General features: G+C 40.7%; 1 protein-coding gene across 8 annotated transcripts in view; it reads left to right on the top strand.

The window, feature by feature from the left end:
* The first annotated feature begins 3,989 nt into the window (after positions 1–3,989).
* The window catches only part of LOC109875280 (high affinity cAMP-specific 3',5'-cyclic phosphodiesterase 7A), a 45,102-nt gene continuing 26,673 nt past the window's right edge, over positions 3,990–22,418 (top strand). For 2 of the 8 annotated variants that reach the window (XM_020467572.2, XM_020467573.2), the window contains exon 1: positions 3,990–4,955. In XM_020467572.2, the coding sequence (XP_020323161.1) occupies positions 4,818–4,955 (138 nt within the window). In that variant the 5' untranslated portion in view covers positions 3,990–4,817. The remainder of the gene's footprint in view (positions 4,956–22,418) is intronic. The other 6 variants (XM_031809908.1, XM_031809910.1, XM_031809911.1 and 3 more) reach the window with 5 other exon arrangements.

Genomic DNA, 22,418 nt, shown 5'->3' on the forward strand with positions numbered 1-22,418 from the left:
TTATGTGTACAATTATTATTTATGATGTAGTGAACACATTTGTAACTGTCACGCCCTGGCCATAGAGAGGCTTTTTATTCTCTATTTTGGTTAGGCCAGGGTGTGACTAGGGTGGGCATTCTATGTCCTTTTTTCTATGATTGAGAACCATACTTACTGTAGGCACCCTTTTCCCCCACCTGTTTGTGGGAAGTTAACTTTGACTTTGTTCAGGGCACATTGCCCAAAGCTTCACGGTTTGTTTTGTTCTTTGTTTTGTCAGCGTCATTTTTAATAAAAAGAGAATGTACGCTTACCATGCTGCACCTTCAGCCAGCCGTGACAGTAACTCTTATTGAGGAAAAATATTGTGATTTCTGTTCAAAATGAAATTATTTTAAGGTAGGGCCTACATTCACAATTTCATAGGAAATAGTGCCACATACAGTAATTCATGGAAATGGGTAGGGGAGGATATTTGTGAATACTACTTTTTCCAGTTTGCAAATGTTTGTTGTAGCTTACTGTCACTGATTTATGTAATAGCATATTTTCATCGCAGGGTGGTGACAAACTCACAGGAATGTTTAGTGTACTGTTACAGTACTGCAGTCTTGAGGCACTGAAGAAAATTGTAATTGTAATGCCATATAACGTACATATAATGTAATGCCAGTTACAGCTTAACAGCTCCTACCCCAAAACCATAAGACTGCTGAACAATTAATCAAATAGCTACCCAGACTATTTGCCGTGACGCTGCTGCTACTCTCTGTTTATTATCTATGCATAGTCACTTTATATTACCTCAATTACCTGGACTAACCAGTACCCCCACACATTGACTTAGTCCTGGTACCCCAGTTGTTGTTATTGTTATTTTCTTGTGTAACTTATTTACTTTAGTTTATTATACATTTATTATACATTTTTTTCTTAACTCTTATTTGTTTTAAAACTGCATTGTTGGTTAAGGGCTTGTAAGTAAGCATTTCACGGTGTTCGGTGCATGTGACAAATAAAATGTGTTTCGATTTGATTTGACATAAAGTATCAAATTTGAGAACACAAGGCATATGGCTGATAAAGTGAACATGTGGCAGGAGGAGTGAATAGTTAGTCCTTCCTGTTTTACGAACTGTCCTCTGACAAAGTTTCCTTTGGAAGAAAAAAAACCCTGTCATTGATTCTGATTAGAGGTCACCTCTGCTAATCTCTGAGCCATAATTATTATTTGGACTCCTCCCTGTGGGATGACATGTGATGGTGGTGACTGAGCATTCAGTATGCGCACACACGCACAGACAGACAGACAGACAGACAGACGAGTGTAGGCCTCCTGGGAAACACCCTGATGGAAGACTCACCTGTGCTGTATTAGTGGCTTCCTGGCTGGCTCCTCAGGGGTCCCGCTGACGAAAAGCATGTCTACGCTGGGACTAGTCTGTGGTGAAAACACTGCGTTGGGGAAGTCATTAAGTGAAATGAATACCCTTTTACTTGGCCGTTGGAATAATAGGTGTAGTAAAGCTTCAGTTACAATCACAGAGAACATGAAATGATGTAGAAAAGTGTATTAGTGTAAACACATCTTACATCCATTTAAAAGAATTCTTAAAAAATGTGAAACAACATTTTTGCTTGTGAAATGGAGTACCTACAAGGTTGGTGTTATTTTTCTCTTTGATTCCTCTATCTGTCTTGATACAAGCTAGCTGCCATAAGGTCTGTACTGTATGCGGTGAGTTCATGTTGCAGCATCAGCACTGTGACTTAGTTAGGCTGCAGATGTAAATCCTTGTCCAATAGCTTGCCTTTGCTGGCCTGGAGCTCCCATGCATGACCTACTTTTGGACTGGAACACTCTCTCTCGCTCGCAGGCAGGCACGCACACACACACATACACTAGCACAACGTTATTTGACCAAATAATACCTCCCCTATCCTATCAAGAGCTCATGGTTTGATGAGGCTTTTTCTCTCTCTCAAATCCAGGGCTCAGAAGTAGTACACTATATAGGGGATAGGGTGACATTTAGGAAGGGGACAACGTGTTTTATGTTCTGTCTGGCATGTTTCCTGTGTTAAGGGCTTTAGTCAAATTACTCTCTGCAAATGACATATTTGTTTAAAGGGCCTATCTGCAGATGCCACATCCATGTCTGGATTTATGAATTAATTATATATACTCATTGATTTTTTTTGTCTATTTATTTAACCTTTATTTATCCAGGCAAGTCAGTTAAGGACAAATTCTTATTTACAACGACGGCCTACCCCGGCCAAACCTGGACGATGCTGGGCCAATTGTGCCCTATGGAACTCTCAATCACGGCCGGTTGTGATACAGCCTGGAATCTAACCAGGGTCTGTAGTGACGCCTCTAGCACTGAGATGCAGTGCCATAGACCGCTGCGCCACTCGGGATTCTTGAAGAATATAACTTATAAATGACTAATTTTTTAAATATTTTTTTTATTTCACCTTTATTTAACCAGGTAGGCTAGTTGAGAACAAGTTCTCCTTTGCAACTGCGACCTGGCCAAGATAAAGCATAGCGGTGTGAACAGACAACACAGAGTTACACATGGAGTAAACAATTAACAAGTCAATAACACAGTAGAAAAAGAAGAGAGTCTATATACATTGTGTGCAAAAGCCATGAGGAGGTAGGCAAATAATGACAATTTTGCAGATTAACACTGGAGTGATAAATGATCAGATGGTCATGTACAGGTAGAGATATTGGTGTGCAAAAGAGCAGAAAATTAAATAAATATAAACAGTATGGGGATGAGGTAGGTAAAATTGGGTGGGCTATTTACCGATAGACTATGTACAGCTGCAGCGATCGGTTAGCTGCTCAGATAGCAGATGTTTGAAGTTGGTGAGGGAGGTAAAAGTCTCCAACTTCAGCGATTTTTGCAATTCGTTCCAGTCACAGGCAGCAGAGAACTGGAACGAAAGGCGGCCAAATGAGGTGTTGGCTTTAGGGATGATCAGTGAGATACACCTGCTGGAGCTTAGTTCAACTGACGTACACCATCACAACCCTAAATATAAGCTTGTTTTACTCCAATGTTTGTAAACAATTTAAATGTAAACAAACCCTAGCCTCAACACATTTAAAATGATAATTTTGATATATTGGATGGTCAGTCCTTGCATCAATAGCTCTGTCTATGAATTTAAGAATGGTTACATTTCTCCAGGCTCATCCCTCAGCTTTTTACCAAAACAGAGGTGGGGTGTCTGCTTTGTTATTGATTCATCTGCGGATTGCCCCTTTTAGAAGGTTTGCCTATACTCCTCACCTCTACTCCATCTAGGCTGTCCTCTAGACTTCCTTTAGAATCTGAACAATGTAGAACAACAATGCAATAAAGACACACATCAAGTAAAAACAATAGTTTTCAACTAAAATGTGTCCAGACTAACATATAACTGATTTAGATTTCTTTCAAAGTAGGTTTACACATATCATGACAAAATAAGCCACATTTACATTCTGTTCTCCATTGATACAGCAGTTATCTCTGCAATAATCCACTAATCGTGTTACTTGTAGTTTAGGGCTGTGCACAATTGGCCCTTCATCGCCCGGGGTTAGGGTTTGGCCAGGGTAGGCAGTCATTGTAAATAAGAATTTGTTCTTAACTGACTTGCCTTGTTAAATAAAGGTTAAATAAATAAATAGTTTACACTGTACAATTGGTATCTTAATAGAAGAAAACCAATGTAGCATCTAAATACATTATATCTGTGACAGGGTCATCTGGGGATAGGATAATCTGTGATAGTAATTAAACAAACAAGACCTACTCAATCAAATACGGGGTCCTAGTACCCCTGGTTGGGAACCACTGTACTACAGTGACAAAATGGGACGAGAGAGCGCTGCGCTTTTCATGCTGCCAATAGATTTATATGTATTATATGAACAGTTCCTCTTCATCCAATCACAAAGAGGGTAACATTCCATAGATAAATACAATTGGACGTTTCAGACAGGGCGCATCAGATAGTCAACAGCTCCACCTACCTCTGGTGGGAATTTATGTTTGGGAAGAGGGTAGAGTCAGCGAAAGGAAATACACGGACTCCGGTGGCGTTGAAGCCTTTGTTGTTACTGTGAATTATTGGACCCATGGTAAATTATTTTTTTCGGAGTGTACGGTCATGAAGAACCCATATTAACCCCGTGATGCTACATGGACAGTCTGTGCGCTACGGTAATCTATGCCAGCAACGCGGTGAAAATGGACTGAATGCATGCGGAATACTTTCTCTACCACCACCACTTCAAGCAGGGACAGAATAAATACACATTTAGTTGTACATTTCCTTTTTATATAACATTGTAGATGACGGCTCTTATTTTCGGAATATTTTTTCCGTCTAGGTTTTCATCGTCTGTTTTTGATTGCTTTGGCGTGCACAGTCCCCATTAAACAAGGAAATATTGTTAAATATGAGGAAGCAATTTATTACAGAGATACCAAAAAGAAAGAGGCCTTTCCGTTTTCAGGCCCGGATTTGAGTTCAGTAGGGGAATAATGGGGAAAAGTCCAAATGGATAAAATATGGATATTGGAACACAATATTAGAGCAGTTGGATTGCTATCGACAACGTGACGTGCAAGTTTGATGCATCAAAAAAAGTGAACAACCCATTTCTTCTACACTCAATAACTCTATTCGACACAAATAAAGGGAAGTGGAACTGTTATTGGAATTACCACATTTGCAGTTGTGCCAGCAGCTTAAATGCTATTTTTATATGAGTTTTATGTTGCTTTTTTATTGCAATTTGAGCTGGACCGAGCTTTGACTGTTCAATGGAAGTATGTTATCAGTTACCGGTTTTGCCTCTAGACAGGCCGGTTCCTAAACATGTTCTCAGCCGCAGGGGAGCCATTAGCTTCAGCTCCAATTCTTATTTTTTTGGTGGACCTGCCCCAAGACAGCTGGCCAAGGTAAGAGCAAGGGAAATAGCGATCTGGGGAATTAACAAAAGCAATTTGATGCTTTCATTTTCAGCTATCAAGTCAAGGTTGGGGTTGTGCTTTCTGCCAGGAAATATTTGTATAGGTATATATTTTGATAGAAACAAAGTAGCCATATTCCTTTTTACATTTTTAGTGGCCCACCAAATGAATTGTTATCACAGTTGTTATCGCATCATTTTGATCAAGTTGACCCTTCCACAGGAAAGCTCACAGTGGACTGATCTATCATCTTTATAAATCTTTATCAGTCTCTTAGATCAGTGAGATGCCAGACTTGACCTGTGTGACATCCCTAATAATGTGACCAATGAAAACATTACTGTGATATTATTGTACTAATGTTTTAAGCCACCCCCCACCCCCCCCTTATCTGTAATGCTTAGAGGTTTTGATCCATTGAAGTGAACCAACACAGCTCATCTGTCCCAAAGTGAACCACAATATTCCATGTGCTCTGGACTGGCCTGTTGACAACATTGCACAGTAGAGGCCTTGTTTTTCATGCCATGCGTTAAAGACAGTTTTTGACAAGTGTTTCTGTATGGCTCCAACAGCTCTGGATAACTTGTAAAGATGGCACAGTAAACTTTTTAACTAGTCCAAATCACATTTTATTGGTCAAATACACATGGTTAGCAGATGTTATTGCGAGTGTAGCGAAATGCTTCTAGATCCGACAGTGAAGCAGTATCTAACAGGTAATATCTAACAACTTCACAACAAAAGCTAATATCTAACAATTCCACAACGAAACCTAATACACATAATCTAATAAAGAAATGGGATAAGAATATATAAAAAGATATGGATGCGCAGTGACAGAGCGGCTAAGATGCAATAGACAGCGGCTATATACAATAGAATAGATACTGAAGGATACAGTATATGCAGTCGGAAGATTACATACACTTAGGTTGGAGTCATTGCAACTTGTTTTTCAACCACTCCATGAATTTCTTCTTAACAAGCTATAGTTTTGGAAAGTCTGTTAGGACATCTTCTTTGTGCATAACACTAGTCATTTTTCCAACAATTGTTTACAGACAGATTATTTCACTTATAATTCACTGTTTCACAATTCCAGTGGGTCAGAAGTTTACATACACTAAGTTGACTGTGCCTTTTAAACATCTTGAAAATTCCTGAAAATGATGTCATGGCTTTAGAAGCTTCTGATAGGCTAATTGACATCATTTGAGTCAATTGGAGGTGTACCCGTGGATGTATTTCAAGGCCTACCTTCAAACTCAGTGCCTCTTTGCTTGACATCATGGGGAAATCAGCCAAGACCTCAGAACAAATTTATAGACCCCCACAAGTCTGGTTCATCCTTGGGGGCAATTTCCAAATGCCTGAAGGTACCACGTTCAACTGTACAAACAATAGTATGCAAGTATAAACACAGTGGGACCACTCAGCCATCATACCGCTCAGGAAGGAGACACGTTCTGTCTCCTAGAGATGAATGAACTTTTGGTGCGAAAAGTGCAAATCAATCCCAGAACAGCAGCAAAGGACCTTGTGAAGATGCTGGAGGAAACAGGTACAAAGGTATCTATATCCACAGTAAAACAAGTCCTATATCAGCATAACCTGAAAAGCCGCTCAGCAAGGAAGAAACCACTGCTCCAAAACTGCCATAAAAAAGCCAGACTACGATTTGCAATTGCACATGGGGACAAGATCGTACTTTTTGGGGAAATGTCCTCTGGTCTGATGAAACAAAAATAGAACTGTTTGGCCATAATGACCATCGTTATGTTTGGAAGATAAAGGGGGTGGCATGCAAGCCGAAGAACACCATCCCAACTGTGAAGCACGGGGGTGGCAGCATCATGTTGTGGGGGTGCTTTGCTGCAGGAGGGACTGGTGCACTTCACAAAATAGATGGCACCATGAGGTAGGAAAATGTAGATATATTGAAGCAACATCTCAAGACATCCATCAGGAAGGTAAGGCTTGGTCGCAAATGGATCTTCCAAATGGACAATGACCCCAAGCATACTTACAAAGTTGTGGCAAAATGTCTTAAGGACAATAAAGTCAAGGTATTGGAGTGGCCAACACAAAGCCATGACTTCAAACCTATAGAATATTTGTGGGCAGAACTGAAAAAGCGTGGCGGGCAAGGAGGCCTACAAACCTGACTCAGTTACACCAGCTCTGTCAGGAGGAATGGGCCAAAATTCACCCAACTTATTGTGGGAAGCTTGTGGAAGTCTACCTGGGTGGCGGTGATATGATCCTTGACTAGTCTCTCAAAGCAATTCATGATGACAGAAGTGAGTGCTACAGGGCGATAGTCATTTAGTTCAGCTTCCTTAGCTTTCTTTGGAATCAGCATCTGTTACTGCCACTCCTTGGTGTTGAACCATCCATGCAGAAGGGGTACATATTGGGTTGGCCTACTGGGATGGCCTGGTGTACTCTGGAGGTTTCTATGCCCCATATGACCTCTGTCTGCATCTGTATGGCAGATATACTGTAGTAGAAGCCTGCTGACACTTTAACAAACAAACCTACAGAAAAAGGAAAAATGCATAATATCCACACCATAACCTTAAAGTATACACAAAGCTGTTATTTTAATCAAAAACTGCTCAATCTAAGTAGCCATAATAAAGGACATTGGATAACACTTCAAGTGGAAATGACAGCCCTTTAATTACTTTGCAGATGTGAAACAAGTGACTAATATTTACATTCCAAGTTTATGCTACAAAACCAACTTTATAAGAGGTTTTAAAAATAGGTTCTATTTGACTCAACATTCCATGACTTACACTAAGGCATTGTGGGCAGAATAGATGGATGCAGTTCAATGCATGATTAATATAATTCACCAATAGATTTCTTGCTAGTCCATAAAATATTGCCATCAGGTTGTAAATCACAGCTGGCCTGGTACATTGTTTGCTGCCTCCATTTGTGATGCACTGTTTCAATAACTCAATATTTTGGACAAAAACGAACGAAACTGAACTAAAGCTGGGAATGTCAATACAATCAGACTAGCAAGGTCATTGATCTGAAGTGGGTGAGTGACTTGACTTTTTCCCCCTCATCGTTTTTTTGGGTGGCTATACACAGCTAGAGATGCAGGTGTCATTTGGTTAGCTAGCAAGAACCTGAATGACTGTTATCCAGTTAGCTAGCATATCTCTTGCCTTCGCAAATTCACTCTGGCTATCTAGCTACTCCGATTTCAGAGTACTCTCGTCTGAATGTGCCAGAGCTCAGAATAACTGACGAATTTACAAACGTGCAACACCCGCTGAATACGACTGTCAGTAAACAAAGGCAGGCAAAAAACCCGTTCTAGTTAGTAACGAATGCTCTGGACAACATGTAAACAACCTAACCAGCTCAGTTAGGGTGAGTAAAATGGTCAGAGTGGGGTGTTCTCACAATTGTATCTGCGAGTAGCAAGCTAGCTAATTTTAGCCAGTTCGCTTGGGTACTTGGTTGGGACAAGCGTGCATTGGCAGGCAAGCTGCAGAAGGATGAGTAGGCTACAATTCCCCGTTGCTTATCAGTGCAGCATTGACAGCCTACTAGCTGAAAGTTGGAGAGGGTTTATGTTCCTTCGTTAGATTTTAGCACATCTTGCTCTGGCTTGCATTAGTTATTGATGTTGATTGATATAACTGAGGGGGAGAGAGCCTACCTTTTCAGTTGTTTGATCAATAGGACTGTAAAGTTCCCCAATGTAAGAGGACTCCCGTGGTATTTGCAGAAATCCATTCAGGTGTATTTTGTGACATTTAGTGAATGCATTCTAATGATCTAAAGTTGCGCTGTTGCAACTGCCTGTAAACACACAGTCCAGTTCAAAGTGAATGATGGAAGGCCTGTGTGGCAAATGGCTTGTTTGTATAAAGGCCTACTGTAGCTCTGACTGGCTATGGCACACAGGTCTGCGTAAACTCCGGTCCTGGACGAGACATGTTTTTATTCAGTTTTATTTACTGCAGTGTCTATTAATCGCTTTCCCACTCTATATTGCTATATAATTTTCACAAATGCCTTAGTATACGTACAGTGAGGGGGAAAAAAAGTTTTTGAACCCTTGTTGGCAATCAGAGGTCAGACGTTTCTTGTAGTTGTCCACCAGGTTTGCACACATCTCAGGAGGGATTTTGTCCCACTCGTCTTTGCAGATCTTTCCCAAGTCATTAAGGTTTCGAGGCTGACATTTGGCAACTCGAACCTTCAGCTACCTCCACAGGTTTTCTATGGGATTAAGGTCTGGAGACTGGCTAGGCTACTCCAGGACCTTAATGTGCTTCTTCTTGAGCCACTCCTTTTTGTTGCCTTGGCTGAATGTTTTGGGTCATTGTCATGCTGGAATACCCATCCATGACCCATTTTCAATGCCCTGGCTGAGGGAAGAGGTTCTCACCCAATATTTGACAGTACATGGCCCCATCCATCATCCCTTTGATGCGGTGAAGTTGTCATGTCCCCTTAGCAGAAAAATACCCCCAAAGCATAATTTTTCCACCTCCATGTTTGACGGTGGGGATGGTGTTCTTGGGGTCATGGGCAGCATTCCATCTCCTCCAAACACGGCGAATTGAGTTAATGCCAAAGAGCTCCATTTTGGTCTCATCTGACCACAACACTTTCACCCTGTTGTCCTCTGAATCATTCAGATGTTAATTGGCAAACTTCAGACGGGCATGTATATGTGCTTTCTTGAGCAGGGGGACCTTGCGGGCGCTGCAGGATTTCAGTCCTTCACGGCGTAGTGTTACCAATTGTTTTCTTGGTTACAATGGTCGCAGATGCCTTGAGATCATTGACAAGATCCTCCTGTGTAGTTCTGGGCTGATTCCTCACCGTTCTCATGATCATTGCAACTCCACGAGGTGAGATCTTGCATGGAGCCCCAGGCCGAGGGAGATTGACAGTTCTTTTGTGTTTCTTCCATTTGCGAATAATCGCACCAACTGTTGTCACCTTCTCACCAAGCTGCTTGGCGATGGTCTTGTAGCCCATTCCAGCCGTGTGTAGGTCTACAATCTTGTCCCTGACATCCTTGGAGAACTCTTTGGTCTTGGCCATGGTGGAGAGTTTGGAATCTGATTGATTGCTTCTGTGGACAGGTGTCTTTTATACAGGTAACAAACTGAGATTAGGAGCACTCCCTTTAAGAGTGTGCTCCTAATCTCAGCTCGTTACCTGTATAAAAGACACCTGGGAGCCAGAAGTCTTTCTGATTGAGAGGTGATCAAATACTTATTTCCCTTATTAAAATGCAAATTAATTTATAACATTTTTGATATGTGTTTTTCTGGATGTTTTTGTTATTCTGTCTCTCACTGTTCAAATAAACCTACCAATAAATTATAGACTGATCATTTCTTTGTCAGTGGGCAAATGTACAAAATCAGCAGGGGATCAAAACCTTTTTTCCCTCACTATATACGTAATAAAATGACCGTATCGAAGTGCTTGCTTGTCAGAAAATATAAAAAATGGAATGTTCTTTCTGGGGGTGTATATGAACATATTTGAATAAGATTCCATGTTGCTAAAATGCTGTCAGTTCCACTTTAAGGTGGTTGTAAAGATACAAAAAAATATTTGGTGCATGTGAGCCATTTGATTTGAAAGGGTTTATGATAGAGTTCGACCGATTTTATGATTTTTCAACGCCGATACCGATTTATTGGAGGACCAAAAGTTGATACCGATTTTAATCGCCCGATTTTAAATTAAAAAAATAATAATTAAAAGAAGAAAAAAATAAAATGTGTGTGTGTGTGTGTGTGTATGTATGTGTATATACACACACACACACACACAGTGGGGCCCAAAAATATTTAGTCAGCCACCAATTGTGCAAGTTCTCCCACTTAAAACGATGAGAGGCCTGTAATTTTTTATCATCGGGACACGTCAACTATGACAGACAAAATGAGAAATTCATAAAAAATCCTACAATGTGATTTTTCTGGATTTTTTTTAATGACAATTACAACAATACTGAATGGACACTTTTTTACATTTTAACTTAATATAATACATAACATCAATTTAGTCTCAAATAAATAATGAAACCTGTTCAATTTGGTTTAAATAATGGAAAAAGAAAGTAAAAGTGCAATATCTGCCATGAACAAAAGCTCCTTGCTCAGAACATGTGAATGCTAGTCGTTCTTTTTATTATGAGAATTCAATTATTGCAGTTAAGAAGTTGAAGTTTATTATAGGAATTATAGCACCATTTCTCTCTCTACCATTTGTATTTCAAATACCTTTGACCAGGGGTTCTTAAACTTTTTCAGCCTGGGACCCAAATGAGAAATTCTGTGTTTTCCTGGGACCCAAGCTTAGGAAAATATGCAACTATACCTAAATATCGGTACATTTCATTGCCCTTATGCCTAAAAAAAACTGCAATATAGACAAAAACAAATAACACTGAAATACCCATAAATCTTTTCATGTTTATTTTTCCCCATTTAAAAACACTCTTACATACCTGTCTAGGTTGGAACTGTTGCTGTTAAAATACAATAAATAATTTAATTCTGAACTGGAATAAATGGATTGATCACATCACACAGATGTTTAATACACTTAATTATTAGGTAAAATGTAGTTAGTCATTAACAACCAGCTGTTTTGCTACTTTTATTGAAAGAAAACCGTAAACTATACTTGATTTGTTTCTTTCCTAGCGTTAGCATCTGCTAACATGCAGATACCCATAGACTTGCTGTCGATACCCATAGACTTGCTGTCGATACCCATAGACTTGCTGTCGATACCCATAGACTTGCTGTCGATACCCATAGACTTGCTGTCGATACCCATAGACTTGCTGTCGATACCCATAGACTTGCTGTCGATACCCATAGACTTGCTGTCGATACCCATAGACTTGCTGTCGATACCCATAGACTTGCTGTCGATACCCATAGACTTGCTGTCGATACCCATAGACTTGCTGTCGATACCCATAGACTTGCTGTCATTGCGCTAATGCTAAACTACCTCTAACTTCCTTCATACTGGACACAGAGACATAAAAATGGTATCCACAAGTTCACATGACTGGTGAAGTAGATAAAGGGCTTCATGGCCAAAATCCCGAAGTATCCCTTTAAAAGTTTCTGAGGTGTTTCATTCTTTTAGTTGAAGACATCATCATTGTGTAAAGTTGTTTTCTGTTATTAGAGATATTATCTTCATATTCATACTTGATCAAACAAAGTGAGGTTAAATTGTTATATGTTTACATAATAAGATTGCAAATGGAACTATTCAGGAGGTAGATATGACATGATGGTCCTTACCTCACACTTCACCTCCAACTCCCCTGCATCACTCTGTGTTCTGTGAGAGGCCAGTAAGGGTCTGTGATTAGTTTATGAACCCCTCACAATGCTCCAGTCCAGACTGTTTGCCTTTCCCCTATATTGCTAATTGTCTTTTATGGCCCTCCATGAGCCAGACCTCATGGTCTGTTCCATTAAGAGAAGGGCCCATCCAGTGTAGACACACACACACACACACACACCCTCTGAAGTGGAATTTACTACAGGTAACACACTGGAAGGAATGCGGAGATGCTCAAAGCTGCTTTTCACACTGAAGTGCCACAATTCATGGGGATACTTTGAATTTGTGAAGCACCTTAGAACAATTTTAGCTCTTGTTTCTTTTACAGTTTAGAGACCGAATGTGTTTTGGGGACAGGCCACACAAAGGCTAAGGGAGAGTTCATCTCTCCTGTACTTTCCTCCTCTTAGCTTTACTAGTTACATCGCTGTAGTCAGCCAGCCCACTAGAACTGATATGGGATAAACCTGAGCAATGCAAGGTTTACTTGCCCTAGAGTAATAGCCCAGACTAATAAACCTGATTGGTCTGTCTGCTTGATTGATGGATACAATTCAGATTTTAAATGTCAAGGCACCTCCAACACCGAGTCATTTGCTGCAATGGACTTACTGTACAGCTACAGCATAATGAAGATTACAGTCCAGGTATTTCCTGAGTTGCTCAGTGACGCAGATGCTGTGCATTTTTTCAGAAGCACGCCAGAATGTGTCATCTGCTGTGGGAAGTGAATAATCTGTTTTAGCTGTCTAGTCATGTAGCCATGTACTCATCAGATTAGCTTGTAGTTAATAGATATGGCTGTCTAAGGTGTGTGCATACTAAACTTTGCTCAGATGTTTAGACCTTATGAATAATACAGGATGATACAGATGGAGATAAGGAGACTGCTGTTGAATGAGCCAGTGACGTCAAGAGGTGTCAAGATGCTGCATGAGTGATGTGGGTAGGACTAGGGAGCCTGTTGAAACATGACTGTGTGATTGTGTGTCCATAGTTGAACCACATCAAAGGCATCTGATCTGACTGACAATCAGTCATCTGAATTGAACATTTTGAAATTGAGAACATGACTGAGACCCCCCCCCCCCCCCCCCAAAAAAAGCTACAGTCCAAGTCAATAGTTTGGACACACCTACTCATTCCGTGTTGTTACTATTTTCTACATTGTGGAATAACAGTGTAGACATCACAATTATGAAATGACACATATGGAATCCATGTAGTAACCAAAAAAAGTGTTAAACATTCTTCAAAGTAGCCACCATTTGCCTTGATGACAGCTTTGCACACTCTTAGCGTTTTCTCAACCAGCTTCATGAGGTAGTCACTGGAATGCATTTCAATTAGCAGTTGTGCCTTGATAAATTTAATTTGTGGAATTTCTTTCCTCCTTAATGCGTTTGAGCCAATCAGTTGTGTTGTGACAAGGTAGGGGTGGTATATAGAAGATAGCATTATTTGGTAAAACACCAAGTTCATATTGTGGCAAGAACAGCTCAAATATGCAAAGAGAAACGACAATCCATCATTACTTTAAGACATGAAGGTCAGTCAATCTGGAAAATGTCAAGAACTTTGACAGTTTCTTCAAGTGCTGTCCCAAAAACCATCAAGCGCTATGATGAAACTGGCTCTTGTGAGGACCGCCACAGGAAAGGAAGACCCAGAGTTACCTCTGCTGCAGAGGATAAGTTCATTCGATTTAACTGCACCTCAGATTGCAGCCCACATAAATGCTTCACAGAGTTCAAGTAAGAGACACATCTCAACATAAACTGTTCAGAGGAGACTGCTTGAATCAGGCCTTCGTGGTCAAATTTTCTTCTTTACATTTAACCAGGCAATTCAGTTAAGAACAAATTCTTAACAGTGGGTTAACTGCCTTATTCAGGGGCAGAACAACAGATTTTTACCTTGTCAGCTCAGGGATTCAATCTAGCAACCTTTTCAGTTACTGGCCCAAAGCTCTAACCACTAGGCTACCTGTCAAACCACTAGGCTACCTGTCAAAGAGAAACCACTACTAAAAGTGTGACTAGTTGAGTATCTGGAGCATCAGCATTTGTGGGTTCGATTAGACTCAAATTGGCCAGCAACAAAGACTTTCTCCTGAAACTCGTCAGTCTTTTCTTGTTCTAAGAAATTCAGGCTATTCCATGTGAGAATTTGCCAAGAAACTGAAGATCTCGTACAACGCTGTGTACTATTCCCTTCACAGAACAGCTCCAGCTGGTTCTAAGCAGAGTAGAAAGAGGAGTAGGAGTCCCCGGTGCACAATTGAGCAAGAGGACAATTACATTTGAGTATCTAGTTTGAGAAACAGATGTCTCACAAGTACTCAACTGGCAGCTTCATTAAATAGTACCTGTAAAACTCCAGTCTCAACAGTGAAGAGGCAACTCTGGGATGCTGGCCTTGTAGGCAAGAGTTCCTCTGTCCAGTGTCTGTGTTCTTTTGCCCATCTTAGACTAGCCAATAAAATTAAAAGATTGAGATATGGCTTTTTCTTTGCAACTCTGCCTGGAAGAGTTAAATAAACAAACAATCATATGGTTGGAAATGTGTCCACGGGCCAACACCCTAGGGTCGCCAGTTGCCCATCCCAGAGCTAAGTTCTTTTGAAAATATACATTGATATTGGTCATTTCAGCTTTTGCATAGGTTATTTCACCTTTCAGCGCAATTGTCATTTTAGTTTTGTCGGCCTACATCCTAAGGTTCTATGCAAAATAGGGGGGAGATGATGGTACACTACATGTTACTGTATGCATTCCACGGGCCAGTGCTTGATAGGATAGCCTTGTTCGAGCTTCAGGTAAATTTACCTGTCATACTGTTTGTGGACGAGTGTCCTGTCAGATTTGAATATATGGTCAACTTTAGTTTGCATGAAGTCTGAATTTGCATATTTTGACAGCTTTGAGGCCTAAAGGAAGGTTGAACTGATACTAAACGCAAGCCCAGGTTTCGTCCTAATAATCTGTCCTTTGATAAAGAAATGTTTATCTTCTGACCTTATTTTTCAACCAGTTTAATTTGCTTGTTTGTGTCATGCCAAACCGGAATTACAGTTCAAACCAGTCTTCTTTCAATCCAGCTCACACATGCTTTCAAACTAGTCTCCTCTTCAAAGCTCACAGATGATTTCAGAAAGAAATGCCTTGTAAATCCTTGAATGGGAGCGCCTAGGACACGTCTTAATATATTATTGTAGCTCTCCCCAACCCGCCAGAAACATGATGAGCTGGAAAAACAAACAAACCTGTGTTATGCTGTTTCCAGCACTCTGATGGCTTTATCATCATCACACGTGACTATGAAACAGAAGCTATGTTGAAAAATGGCACCCTGTTCTCCATATAGTGCACTATTGACCACAGCCCTTTGGGCCCTGTTCAAAAGTAGTGCAAAAGGGTGCCATTTGGGATGTAGACAGAGACATGTCCAGTATGAGAGAGCTTGCTGTCGTCACATTATTCAACTGGAAAGTATTATGTGGAATATTATCAATAGTGCGTTTGGGAAAGTATTCAGACCCCTTGACTTTTTCCACATTTTGCTACGTTACAGCCTTATTCTAAAATGGATAAAAAAAAAAAGGTTTTTAAATCCTCAATCTACACACAGTACCCCATAATGACAAAGCGAAAAACCATCAACCCCGACCAACCATCCTCCTTTCGTTTTTTTGCCTTAAGTAACCTTCTGTCTTATGTAACCATGCTAAACGTAACATATCATACTAATTTTAATGTCCAGGATTGACTTTTCCTATATTACATTTAGTGTGTGAGACCAGGTTGCCCACTCAATCTTAATCGGCTCCTTAGTTGCTGGACCGCCGCTAGGCACAGATGGTATGTGGTTTTGTAGGCTTTCCAATGTGTACAGTGCCTTCAGAAAGTATGGATTAAATAACAACAAATCCTCAGAAATCTACACAAAATACCCAATAATGATAAAGCAAAAACAGGTTTTTAGAAATGTTTGCAAATTTATTACACCTTATTTACATATGTATTCAGACCCTTTGCTATGAGACTTGAAATTGAGCTCCGGTGCATCCTGTTTCCATTGATCATCCTTGAGATGTTTCTACGACTTGATTGGAATCCACCTGTGGTAAATTCAATTGATTGGACATGATTTGGACATGAAAGGCACACACCTGTCTATAAAAGGCACATGACAGCCCGCTTGGAGTTTGCCAAAAGGCACCTAAAGGACTCTCAGACCATGAGAAACAATATTCTCAGGTCTTATGAAACCAAGATTGAACTCTTTGGCATGAATGCCAAGCGTCACGTCTGGAGGAAACCTGGCACCATCCCTACGGTGAAGCATGGTGGTGGCAGCATCATGCTGTGGGGATGTTTTTTAGTGGCAGTTACTGGGAGACTAGTCATGATCGAGGGGAAGATGAACAGAGCAAAGTACAGAGAGATTGTTGATGAATACCTGCTCCAGAGTACTCAGGACCTCACTGGGGAGAAGGTTAACCTTCCAACAGGACAACAACCCTAAGCACACAGCCAAGACACCGCAAGAGTGGCTTCAGGACAAGTCTCTGAATGTCCTTGAGTGGCCTAGCCAGAGCCCGGACTTGAACCCGATCTAACACCTCTGGAGAGACCTGAAAATAGCTGTGCAGTGACGCTCCCCATCCAACCTGACAGAGCTTGAGAGGATCTGCAGAGAAGAATGGGACAAACTTCCCAAATAAATAAAATAAAATGTTATTGGTCACATACACATTTTAGCGTCCTAGCCAAGAAGACTCAAGGCTGTAATCGCTGCCAAAGGTGCTTCAACAAAGGACTGAGTAAAGTGTCTGAATACTTATGTAAATTTCATATTTCAGTTTATTTTTAATACATTTGAAAAAATGTAAAAAAAAAACGATTTTGCTTTGTTTTTATGGGGAATTGTTAGAATAAGTCTGTAACGTAACAATGTGGAAAAAGTCAAGCGGTCTAAATATTTTCTGAATCCGCTGTATCTCATAAGTGGATTATTTATGAAAGAGCTTATTTTACACAGTTGCTCTGCATGCTCCTGTTTTTAGGACACTGTGGGACACTGCACATTTAGTTTTTATATTCCCATTTCCACCAAATGGAAAAGAGGTAGTTAACTCTACAACTGACATTTGGTTGATATTTAGGCCTGCTTTCAAATGTCTGCAATCTTTTTTAATAAAAAATTTGAGTAACTAACCTTTTGAAATATGACATGTTTAACATTGAGGTCTGTTTGTCATTTTAATATTTTCTAGGAGTAGGCATTTATCGTAGAGAAATCGGAACCGTCTTCACCACTAGTGTATTCGTGGCCCCTCAATGACACTGAAGTCGAGGGAATAATCAGGAAACATCCCAAGTGTCCTGTTAGCTAGATATTTAGAGTGGAATCATTTGCGTAGCTGTCCTTGCAGGGACTCTGTTGCTGCATGGAGGATGACAATTTCCCAACACTTCCTGTGCCGTTGGTTTGAGGCCCTTGCCTGATGATGGCGTGTGATGGTCTATTTCTGGTCCCCTTTCACCACACTTATCAGCTGTGATGTCGACGTATGTTGAGGGTCTAATTCGGGCTGTGCGCTGCCTGAGTATGAGGGCATACCTAACCCTGTTTTGGGACAGCATTTATTCAAGGCTACAGACCCAGAGCGTCTCAGAAACTTTTCCCTTTGTCTCTCTTCCTACAATAATCGGCCAGACTGACTTGTATTGTGTAAGATTGTAACTTATGTTAATGGTATTGTTCTGATGACGTTAAGTGCATAGTAGAACAAAGACTTGGGAACGTCAGTGATCTCATTCCCCTCATGTTTAATTTGGGCTTATTATCAGAGATCATTTCTCATAGTATAAACCTTTTGTCTTCATCTTGGCAGCAGAACCCACGTTTTTACATTGTAGGACTCGTGTTGCTATAGCAAACTCAAATATGTGTACCTTAAGTGCAGGGAAAGAACACTGGTATGATCCTGGTCCTTGGTTGTGATTCTAACAAGGGGGATTTCCTAGAAGGTAGGTCATTCGACCCCAGCACACAGTTCGTTTGGACTACTAGGTATCACTGCCTTCTTATCAACACAGTTGATTTGACTAAAAGGATATCTCTGCCATTGTGTGTCCCATGTTTCATATTGACAATTCATATGTACTGTATGCCAACTCTCCAAACCGCCATGCCTTTAGCAAGGCACACATACTGTTGAAGCCAGGCTATGCAGTCATCTCCTTCTGACCTTTTTGGATTCTCAAACCCTTACGTCATGAATAACGTGACATTGAGGTGTAGTAATGTTGGTACACCTTGTCCTCTCTACCCCCCCCCCCCCTTCTCTGTGTCAGTGTTTATGATGGTGTTTGGCCGTTGCCACAGTGCAACACCATCAGTCCATATGGGGCTGAAGGGAGAGAGTGTGGTGTGTGCCCCTCACACCAGCCCTTCGGTCGACTGGCAGTCAGTCAGCCAGCCCAGCCAGTCAGTCTGTCAGGCAGTCCCTGGAGTGTTAGGACTGGGCAGTCAGTCAGGTGATAGGTAGCTAGCGCTGGAGCTAAGACAGCTGCACAAGGCTCTGCTTACTCTCTGTCTGTCCCCTTCTGCCTGCCTGGGCCTTGAGCTGTCCTTCGTCTGCCTGTCTGCTAATATTTATCCGGGCTGGACCCACGACACAGAAACACGAATGTACATCCAGGGAGAGGGAGTATGATCCTCGGCCACACGGTCCAATGGGAATTGTACTGATCTGGTCCTTAGTTATGATTCTAACAAGGTGGATTTCCCACAAGGTAGGTCCTCTGACACTAGCAGACAGTCAGTTTGGACTACTAGGTAAACTGCCTCTTTATCAACACTGAGTTGATTTGACTTTGAAAAGGATATCTCTAGCACAGACCGATGACTGTGTGTCTGTTTACTGCCTTACTAGGAAAGGAGGTGTGGTGAGTTACTATGAGCTCACGTTGTGATGGTGTGTACAGTATGTCTGCTATTTTCAGGGACTGATAGTTTGAGGGTGTTTTTTATTTTGGCTGGTTTCATCAGGAACAGTTAAGACTTGGTAATGATACAGCGTAAGCAGAATACCACATTGGATTGAAGTAAAATATTGTTATGAGTAGTTTTGTCAAGTGTTTTTAGTTTAGGACACCAGTGAGGACCTGTTAAGGTTCCATCATGATTTGGGTTTTTCATGACAAAAGCTCTGTCCAAAATCATTGAGGCATCTTTGGGTGGTGGGAAAGTGAGTGGTGCCATTGGAGTGGTTCTCTTTGCTCAATGTGGTTTGTGTGATTTTCCCAGTGGCCAATACTGAAACCCATCCTGTTGCTGCTAATTAGACAGCATTCTCTGGGTGAGCAATTTCCCACAGGCCAGCTGTGTTTTAGCTTCATTAGCTGAAACTGAGCTTGGTCAAGGGTTTGGACAACAGTACTGGGAATCTATCACAGATCCCTTTTTTAAATACGTACTTTACTAAGAAGAGGCACATTTAAATGTGAGTTTGTATTGAGAGTTTGACTACCATCTTAATTATAGGTCAAAGTTAAAGACAGTGATTTTTGTGTATGTAAGAAGTGGTAGTTCTAGTTGTTGTAGTAGGATAAATCCATATGAATTCCATAACATCTTCACAGCATCCTTTTTGATTTAAACAACCATTTCCATGCATGTTTGCCCATGGATGAAGTGGTCAGAAAGTAACTTTTAGACCTGAATGCCAAAACATTCAGGAAATAAAGGTGCTCAAAGTTGACCCATTTTGCACATCAAATTGCAGTGGTCTGAAGGGATAGGTCCATTCTATGGGTTATATTTCTATGATTGAAATGACACGCACCCTGTTTTCAAGAGCATGTTATGTCTCAACTGATGGCGGGCACAAAACGAAAACCTCCGATTATTTCTAAGCTACAATTTATGAGAATATGAAAAATGAGACTGTATGCATATTTTGATAATTGACAATTAAGCTTAATAAATGACATAAATTGTAAAAGAACAGTTTGACAACCCTGTTTGTAAGCTTTTAAATGATATCAATCTCAACCGTTTCTATTTTCCAGTGATGAAGACATGGATGTCTCCATGGTATGGTGGGGTATGCAAAATGGGTCAACTTTGAGCACCTTTATCTCTTGAATTCTTTTTGCATTCAGGTCCGAAAAGTCACTTTCTGACCACTTCTTCCATGGGCAATCATATATGGAACGTTTTGTTTACATCAAAAGGGATGCTGTGAAGATGTTATTGAATTCAAATGGATTTACCCTATTGTAATATTAGTAGCAGAAGTAGTAGTTGGTTTATAGGTTTATTGATTTAGCAGTAGAGTAGAATCATAAACATATCATCCATTTCACAAGACATAACATATACTGCACATAGTGTACATTGCAGTTCTTTTTAGGCTTATTTTATTGGTGGCTTAAAAGATGAGGTCTTGATAGCACAGACCATTTGTAGCTTGTCTTAGGAGTTTTGTGATGGATGGAACAGAGTTGAAATAAAATATCTGAATGTGATGTTGAGTTGGAAGAAATTATGGGTAACAAGGAATACCATTGCATTTCTGTTCATTCACCAAACTTGCTGGGTTTTCACAACACTGTACCACTGTGTGATGTTTTAAAGGATGTTGTATCAATACCAAATGTCTGAGTTTAATTTTGACAACCATGGAATCAATCATGATGACATACTGAGATTTACTGAATTCTGAAGCCAGTCCACTTGCATTGAGAGCAATCGTCTGAGCAGAAAGTATTTTATTCCTACTCTTATGGGTAAACATAAAAGCTATGCATGAAGCCTCTTTGGTTATAAGAGTCCCACCTAGTCGACAGATATTTAGGAGACCTCGTGAGGTGTCAGTGGCTACTGTGTCACATGCAGTTGCTTTGATATTATATATATATGATCAATCCATATATAATCTCGACCTACATGCTTTTGACAATGATTTCACATTAGCCCTATTTCACAGGATATGCCGAAATACTTAGAACCACACATTTTTGTTCAGTTATTTAATTAACCAACATGTTATTTCATTCACAAGTGAACATACGTTATGCCTTTGGAGCACAATAACAGGTTGTTAAAAAATATGCCTAGCAGTTGGGCAATTAAAAGCGTCTAGGTGCCAATGTTAACTTTGTGTTGAAAGAAAATTATAGACCCTTCAAATGTTTTATGTAACATTATCGGCAAGTTTTTGGATGCCAAACTGCCAAAGCGTTGTTAAATGGTAGTGACGAGTGTGTTGATTTAACGGTAATATTATAGGACCTTTTCTGAGATGCTTTGTGGATACAGGCCCAGAATCGTGAGCAGCAGTCATGTGTTGACTTGTGAATGTAGCATTGAATGTCAAGCATTTTAATAGGAGCGAGTGGCATGAGGGATGGAGGCATATGTCCGTCCCAGCCTGACAGACGCCACAGTGTTTGGAGTGCAGCGAGGCAAGCCGGTAGTGACGCACGCTGGGCCTGACACAGCCCTCATAGCTCCATGTGACAAGATGCCAGTTGCTTGTCTGGATAGCTTGTGTGAAGCACATATGGGCATGGTAAGGTTGGTTGTCTAACAGCCTCCTTCCCTGTGAGAGCCTGATATACCCCGGCTCTGGCTGCCATAAACAGAACTGATTTGTGTAAACACTGGCGCCTTCAAACCAAGGTTTTAATATACTGCTTTGTCTGTTTAGTTCATATTAGATTAGCTTTTTTAAACAAAAGCCTAGGCTGTATGTAATGTAGTAGTATTGTGTCTGCCCATAAACTACGACTCTGCTGTTTGTGCAATTGCCAGTATCTGGCTTGAATTGAGGATGATAAACTAGAGATAGGATGAGTGGGACATCGACGTCTCTCTCCCAGACAAATTAAACAACTTCTTTGCGCACTTTGAGGACAATACAGTGCCACCGACATGGCCCACTACCAAAGACTGTGGGCTCTACCGCAACGCGGCTGACTTGAGTAAAACATTTAAACATGTTAACCCTTGCAAAGCTGCTGGCCCAGATGGCATCCCTAGCCGCGTCCTCAGAGCATCCGC

The sequence above is a fragment of the Oncorhynchus kisutch genome, linkage group LG30 (assembly GCF_002021735.2).
Source record: "Oncorhynchus kisutch isolate 150728-3 linkage group LG30, Okis_V2, whole genome shotgun sequence".
NCBI lineage: Eukaryota > Metazoa > Chordata > Actinopteri > Salmoniformes > Salmonidae > Oncorhynchus > Oncorhynchus kisutch.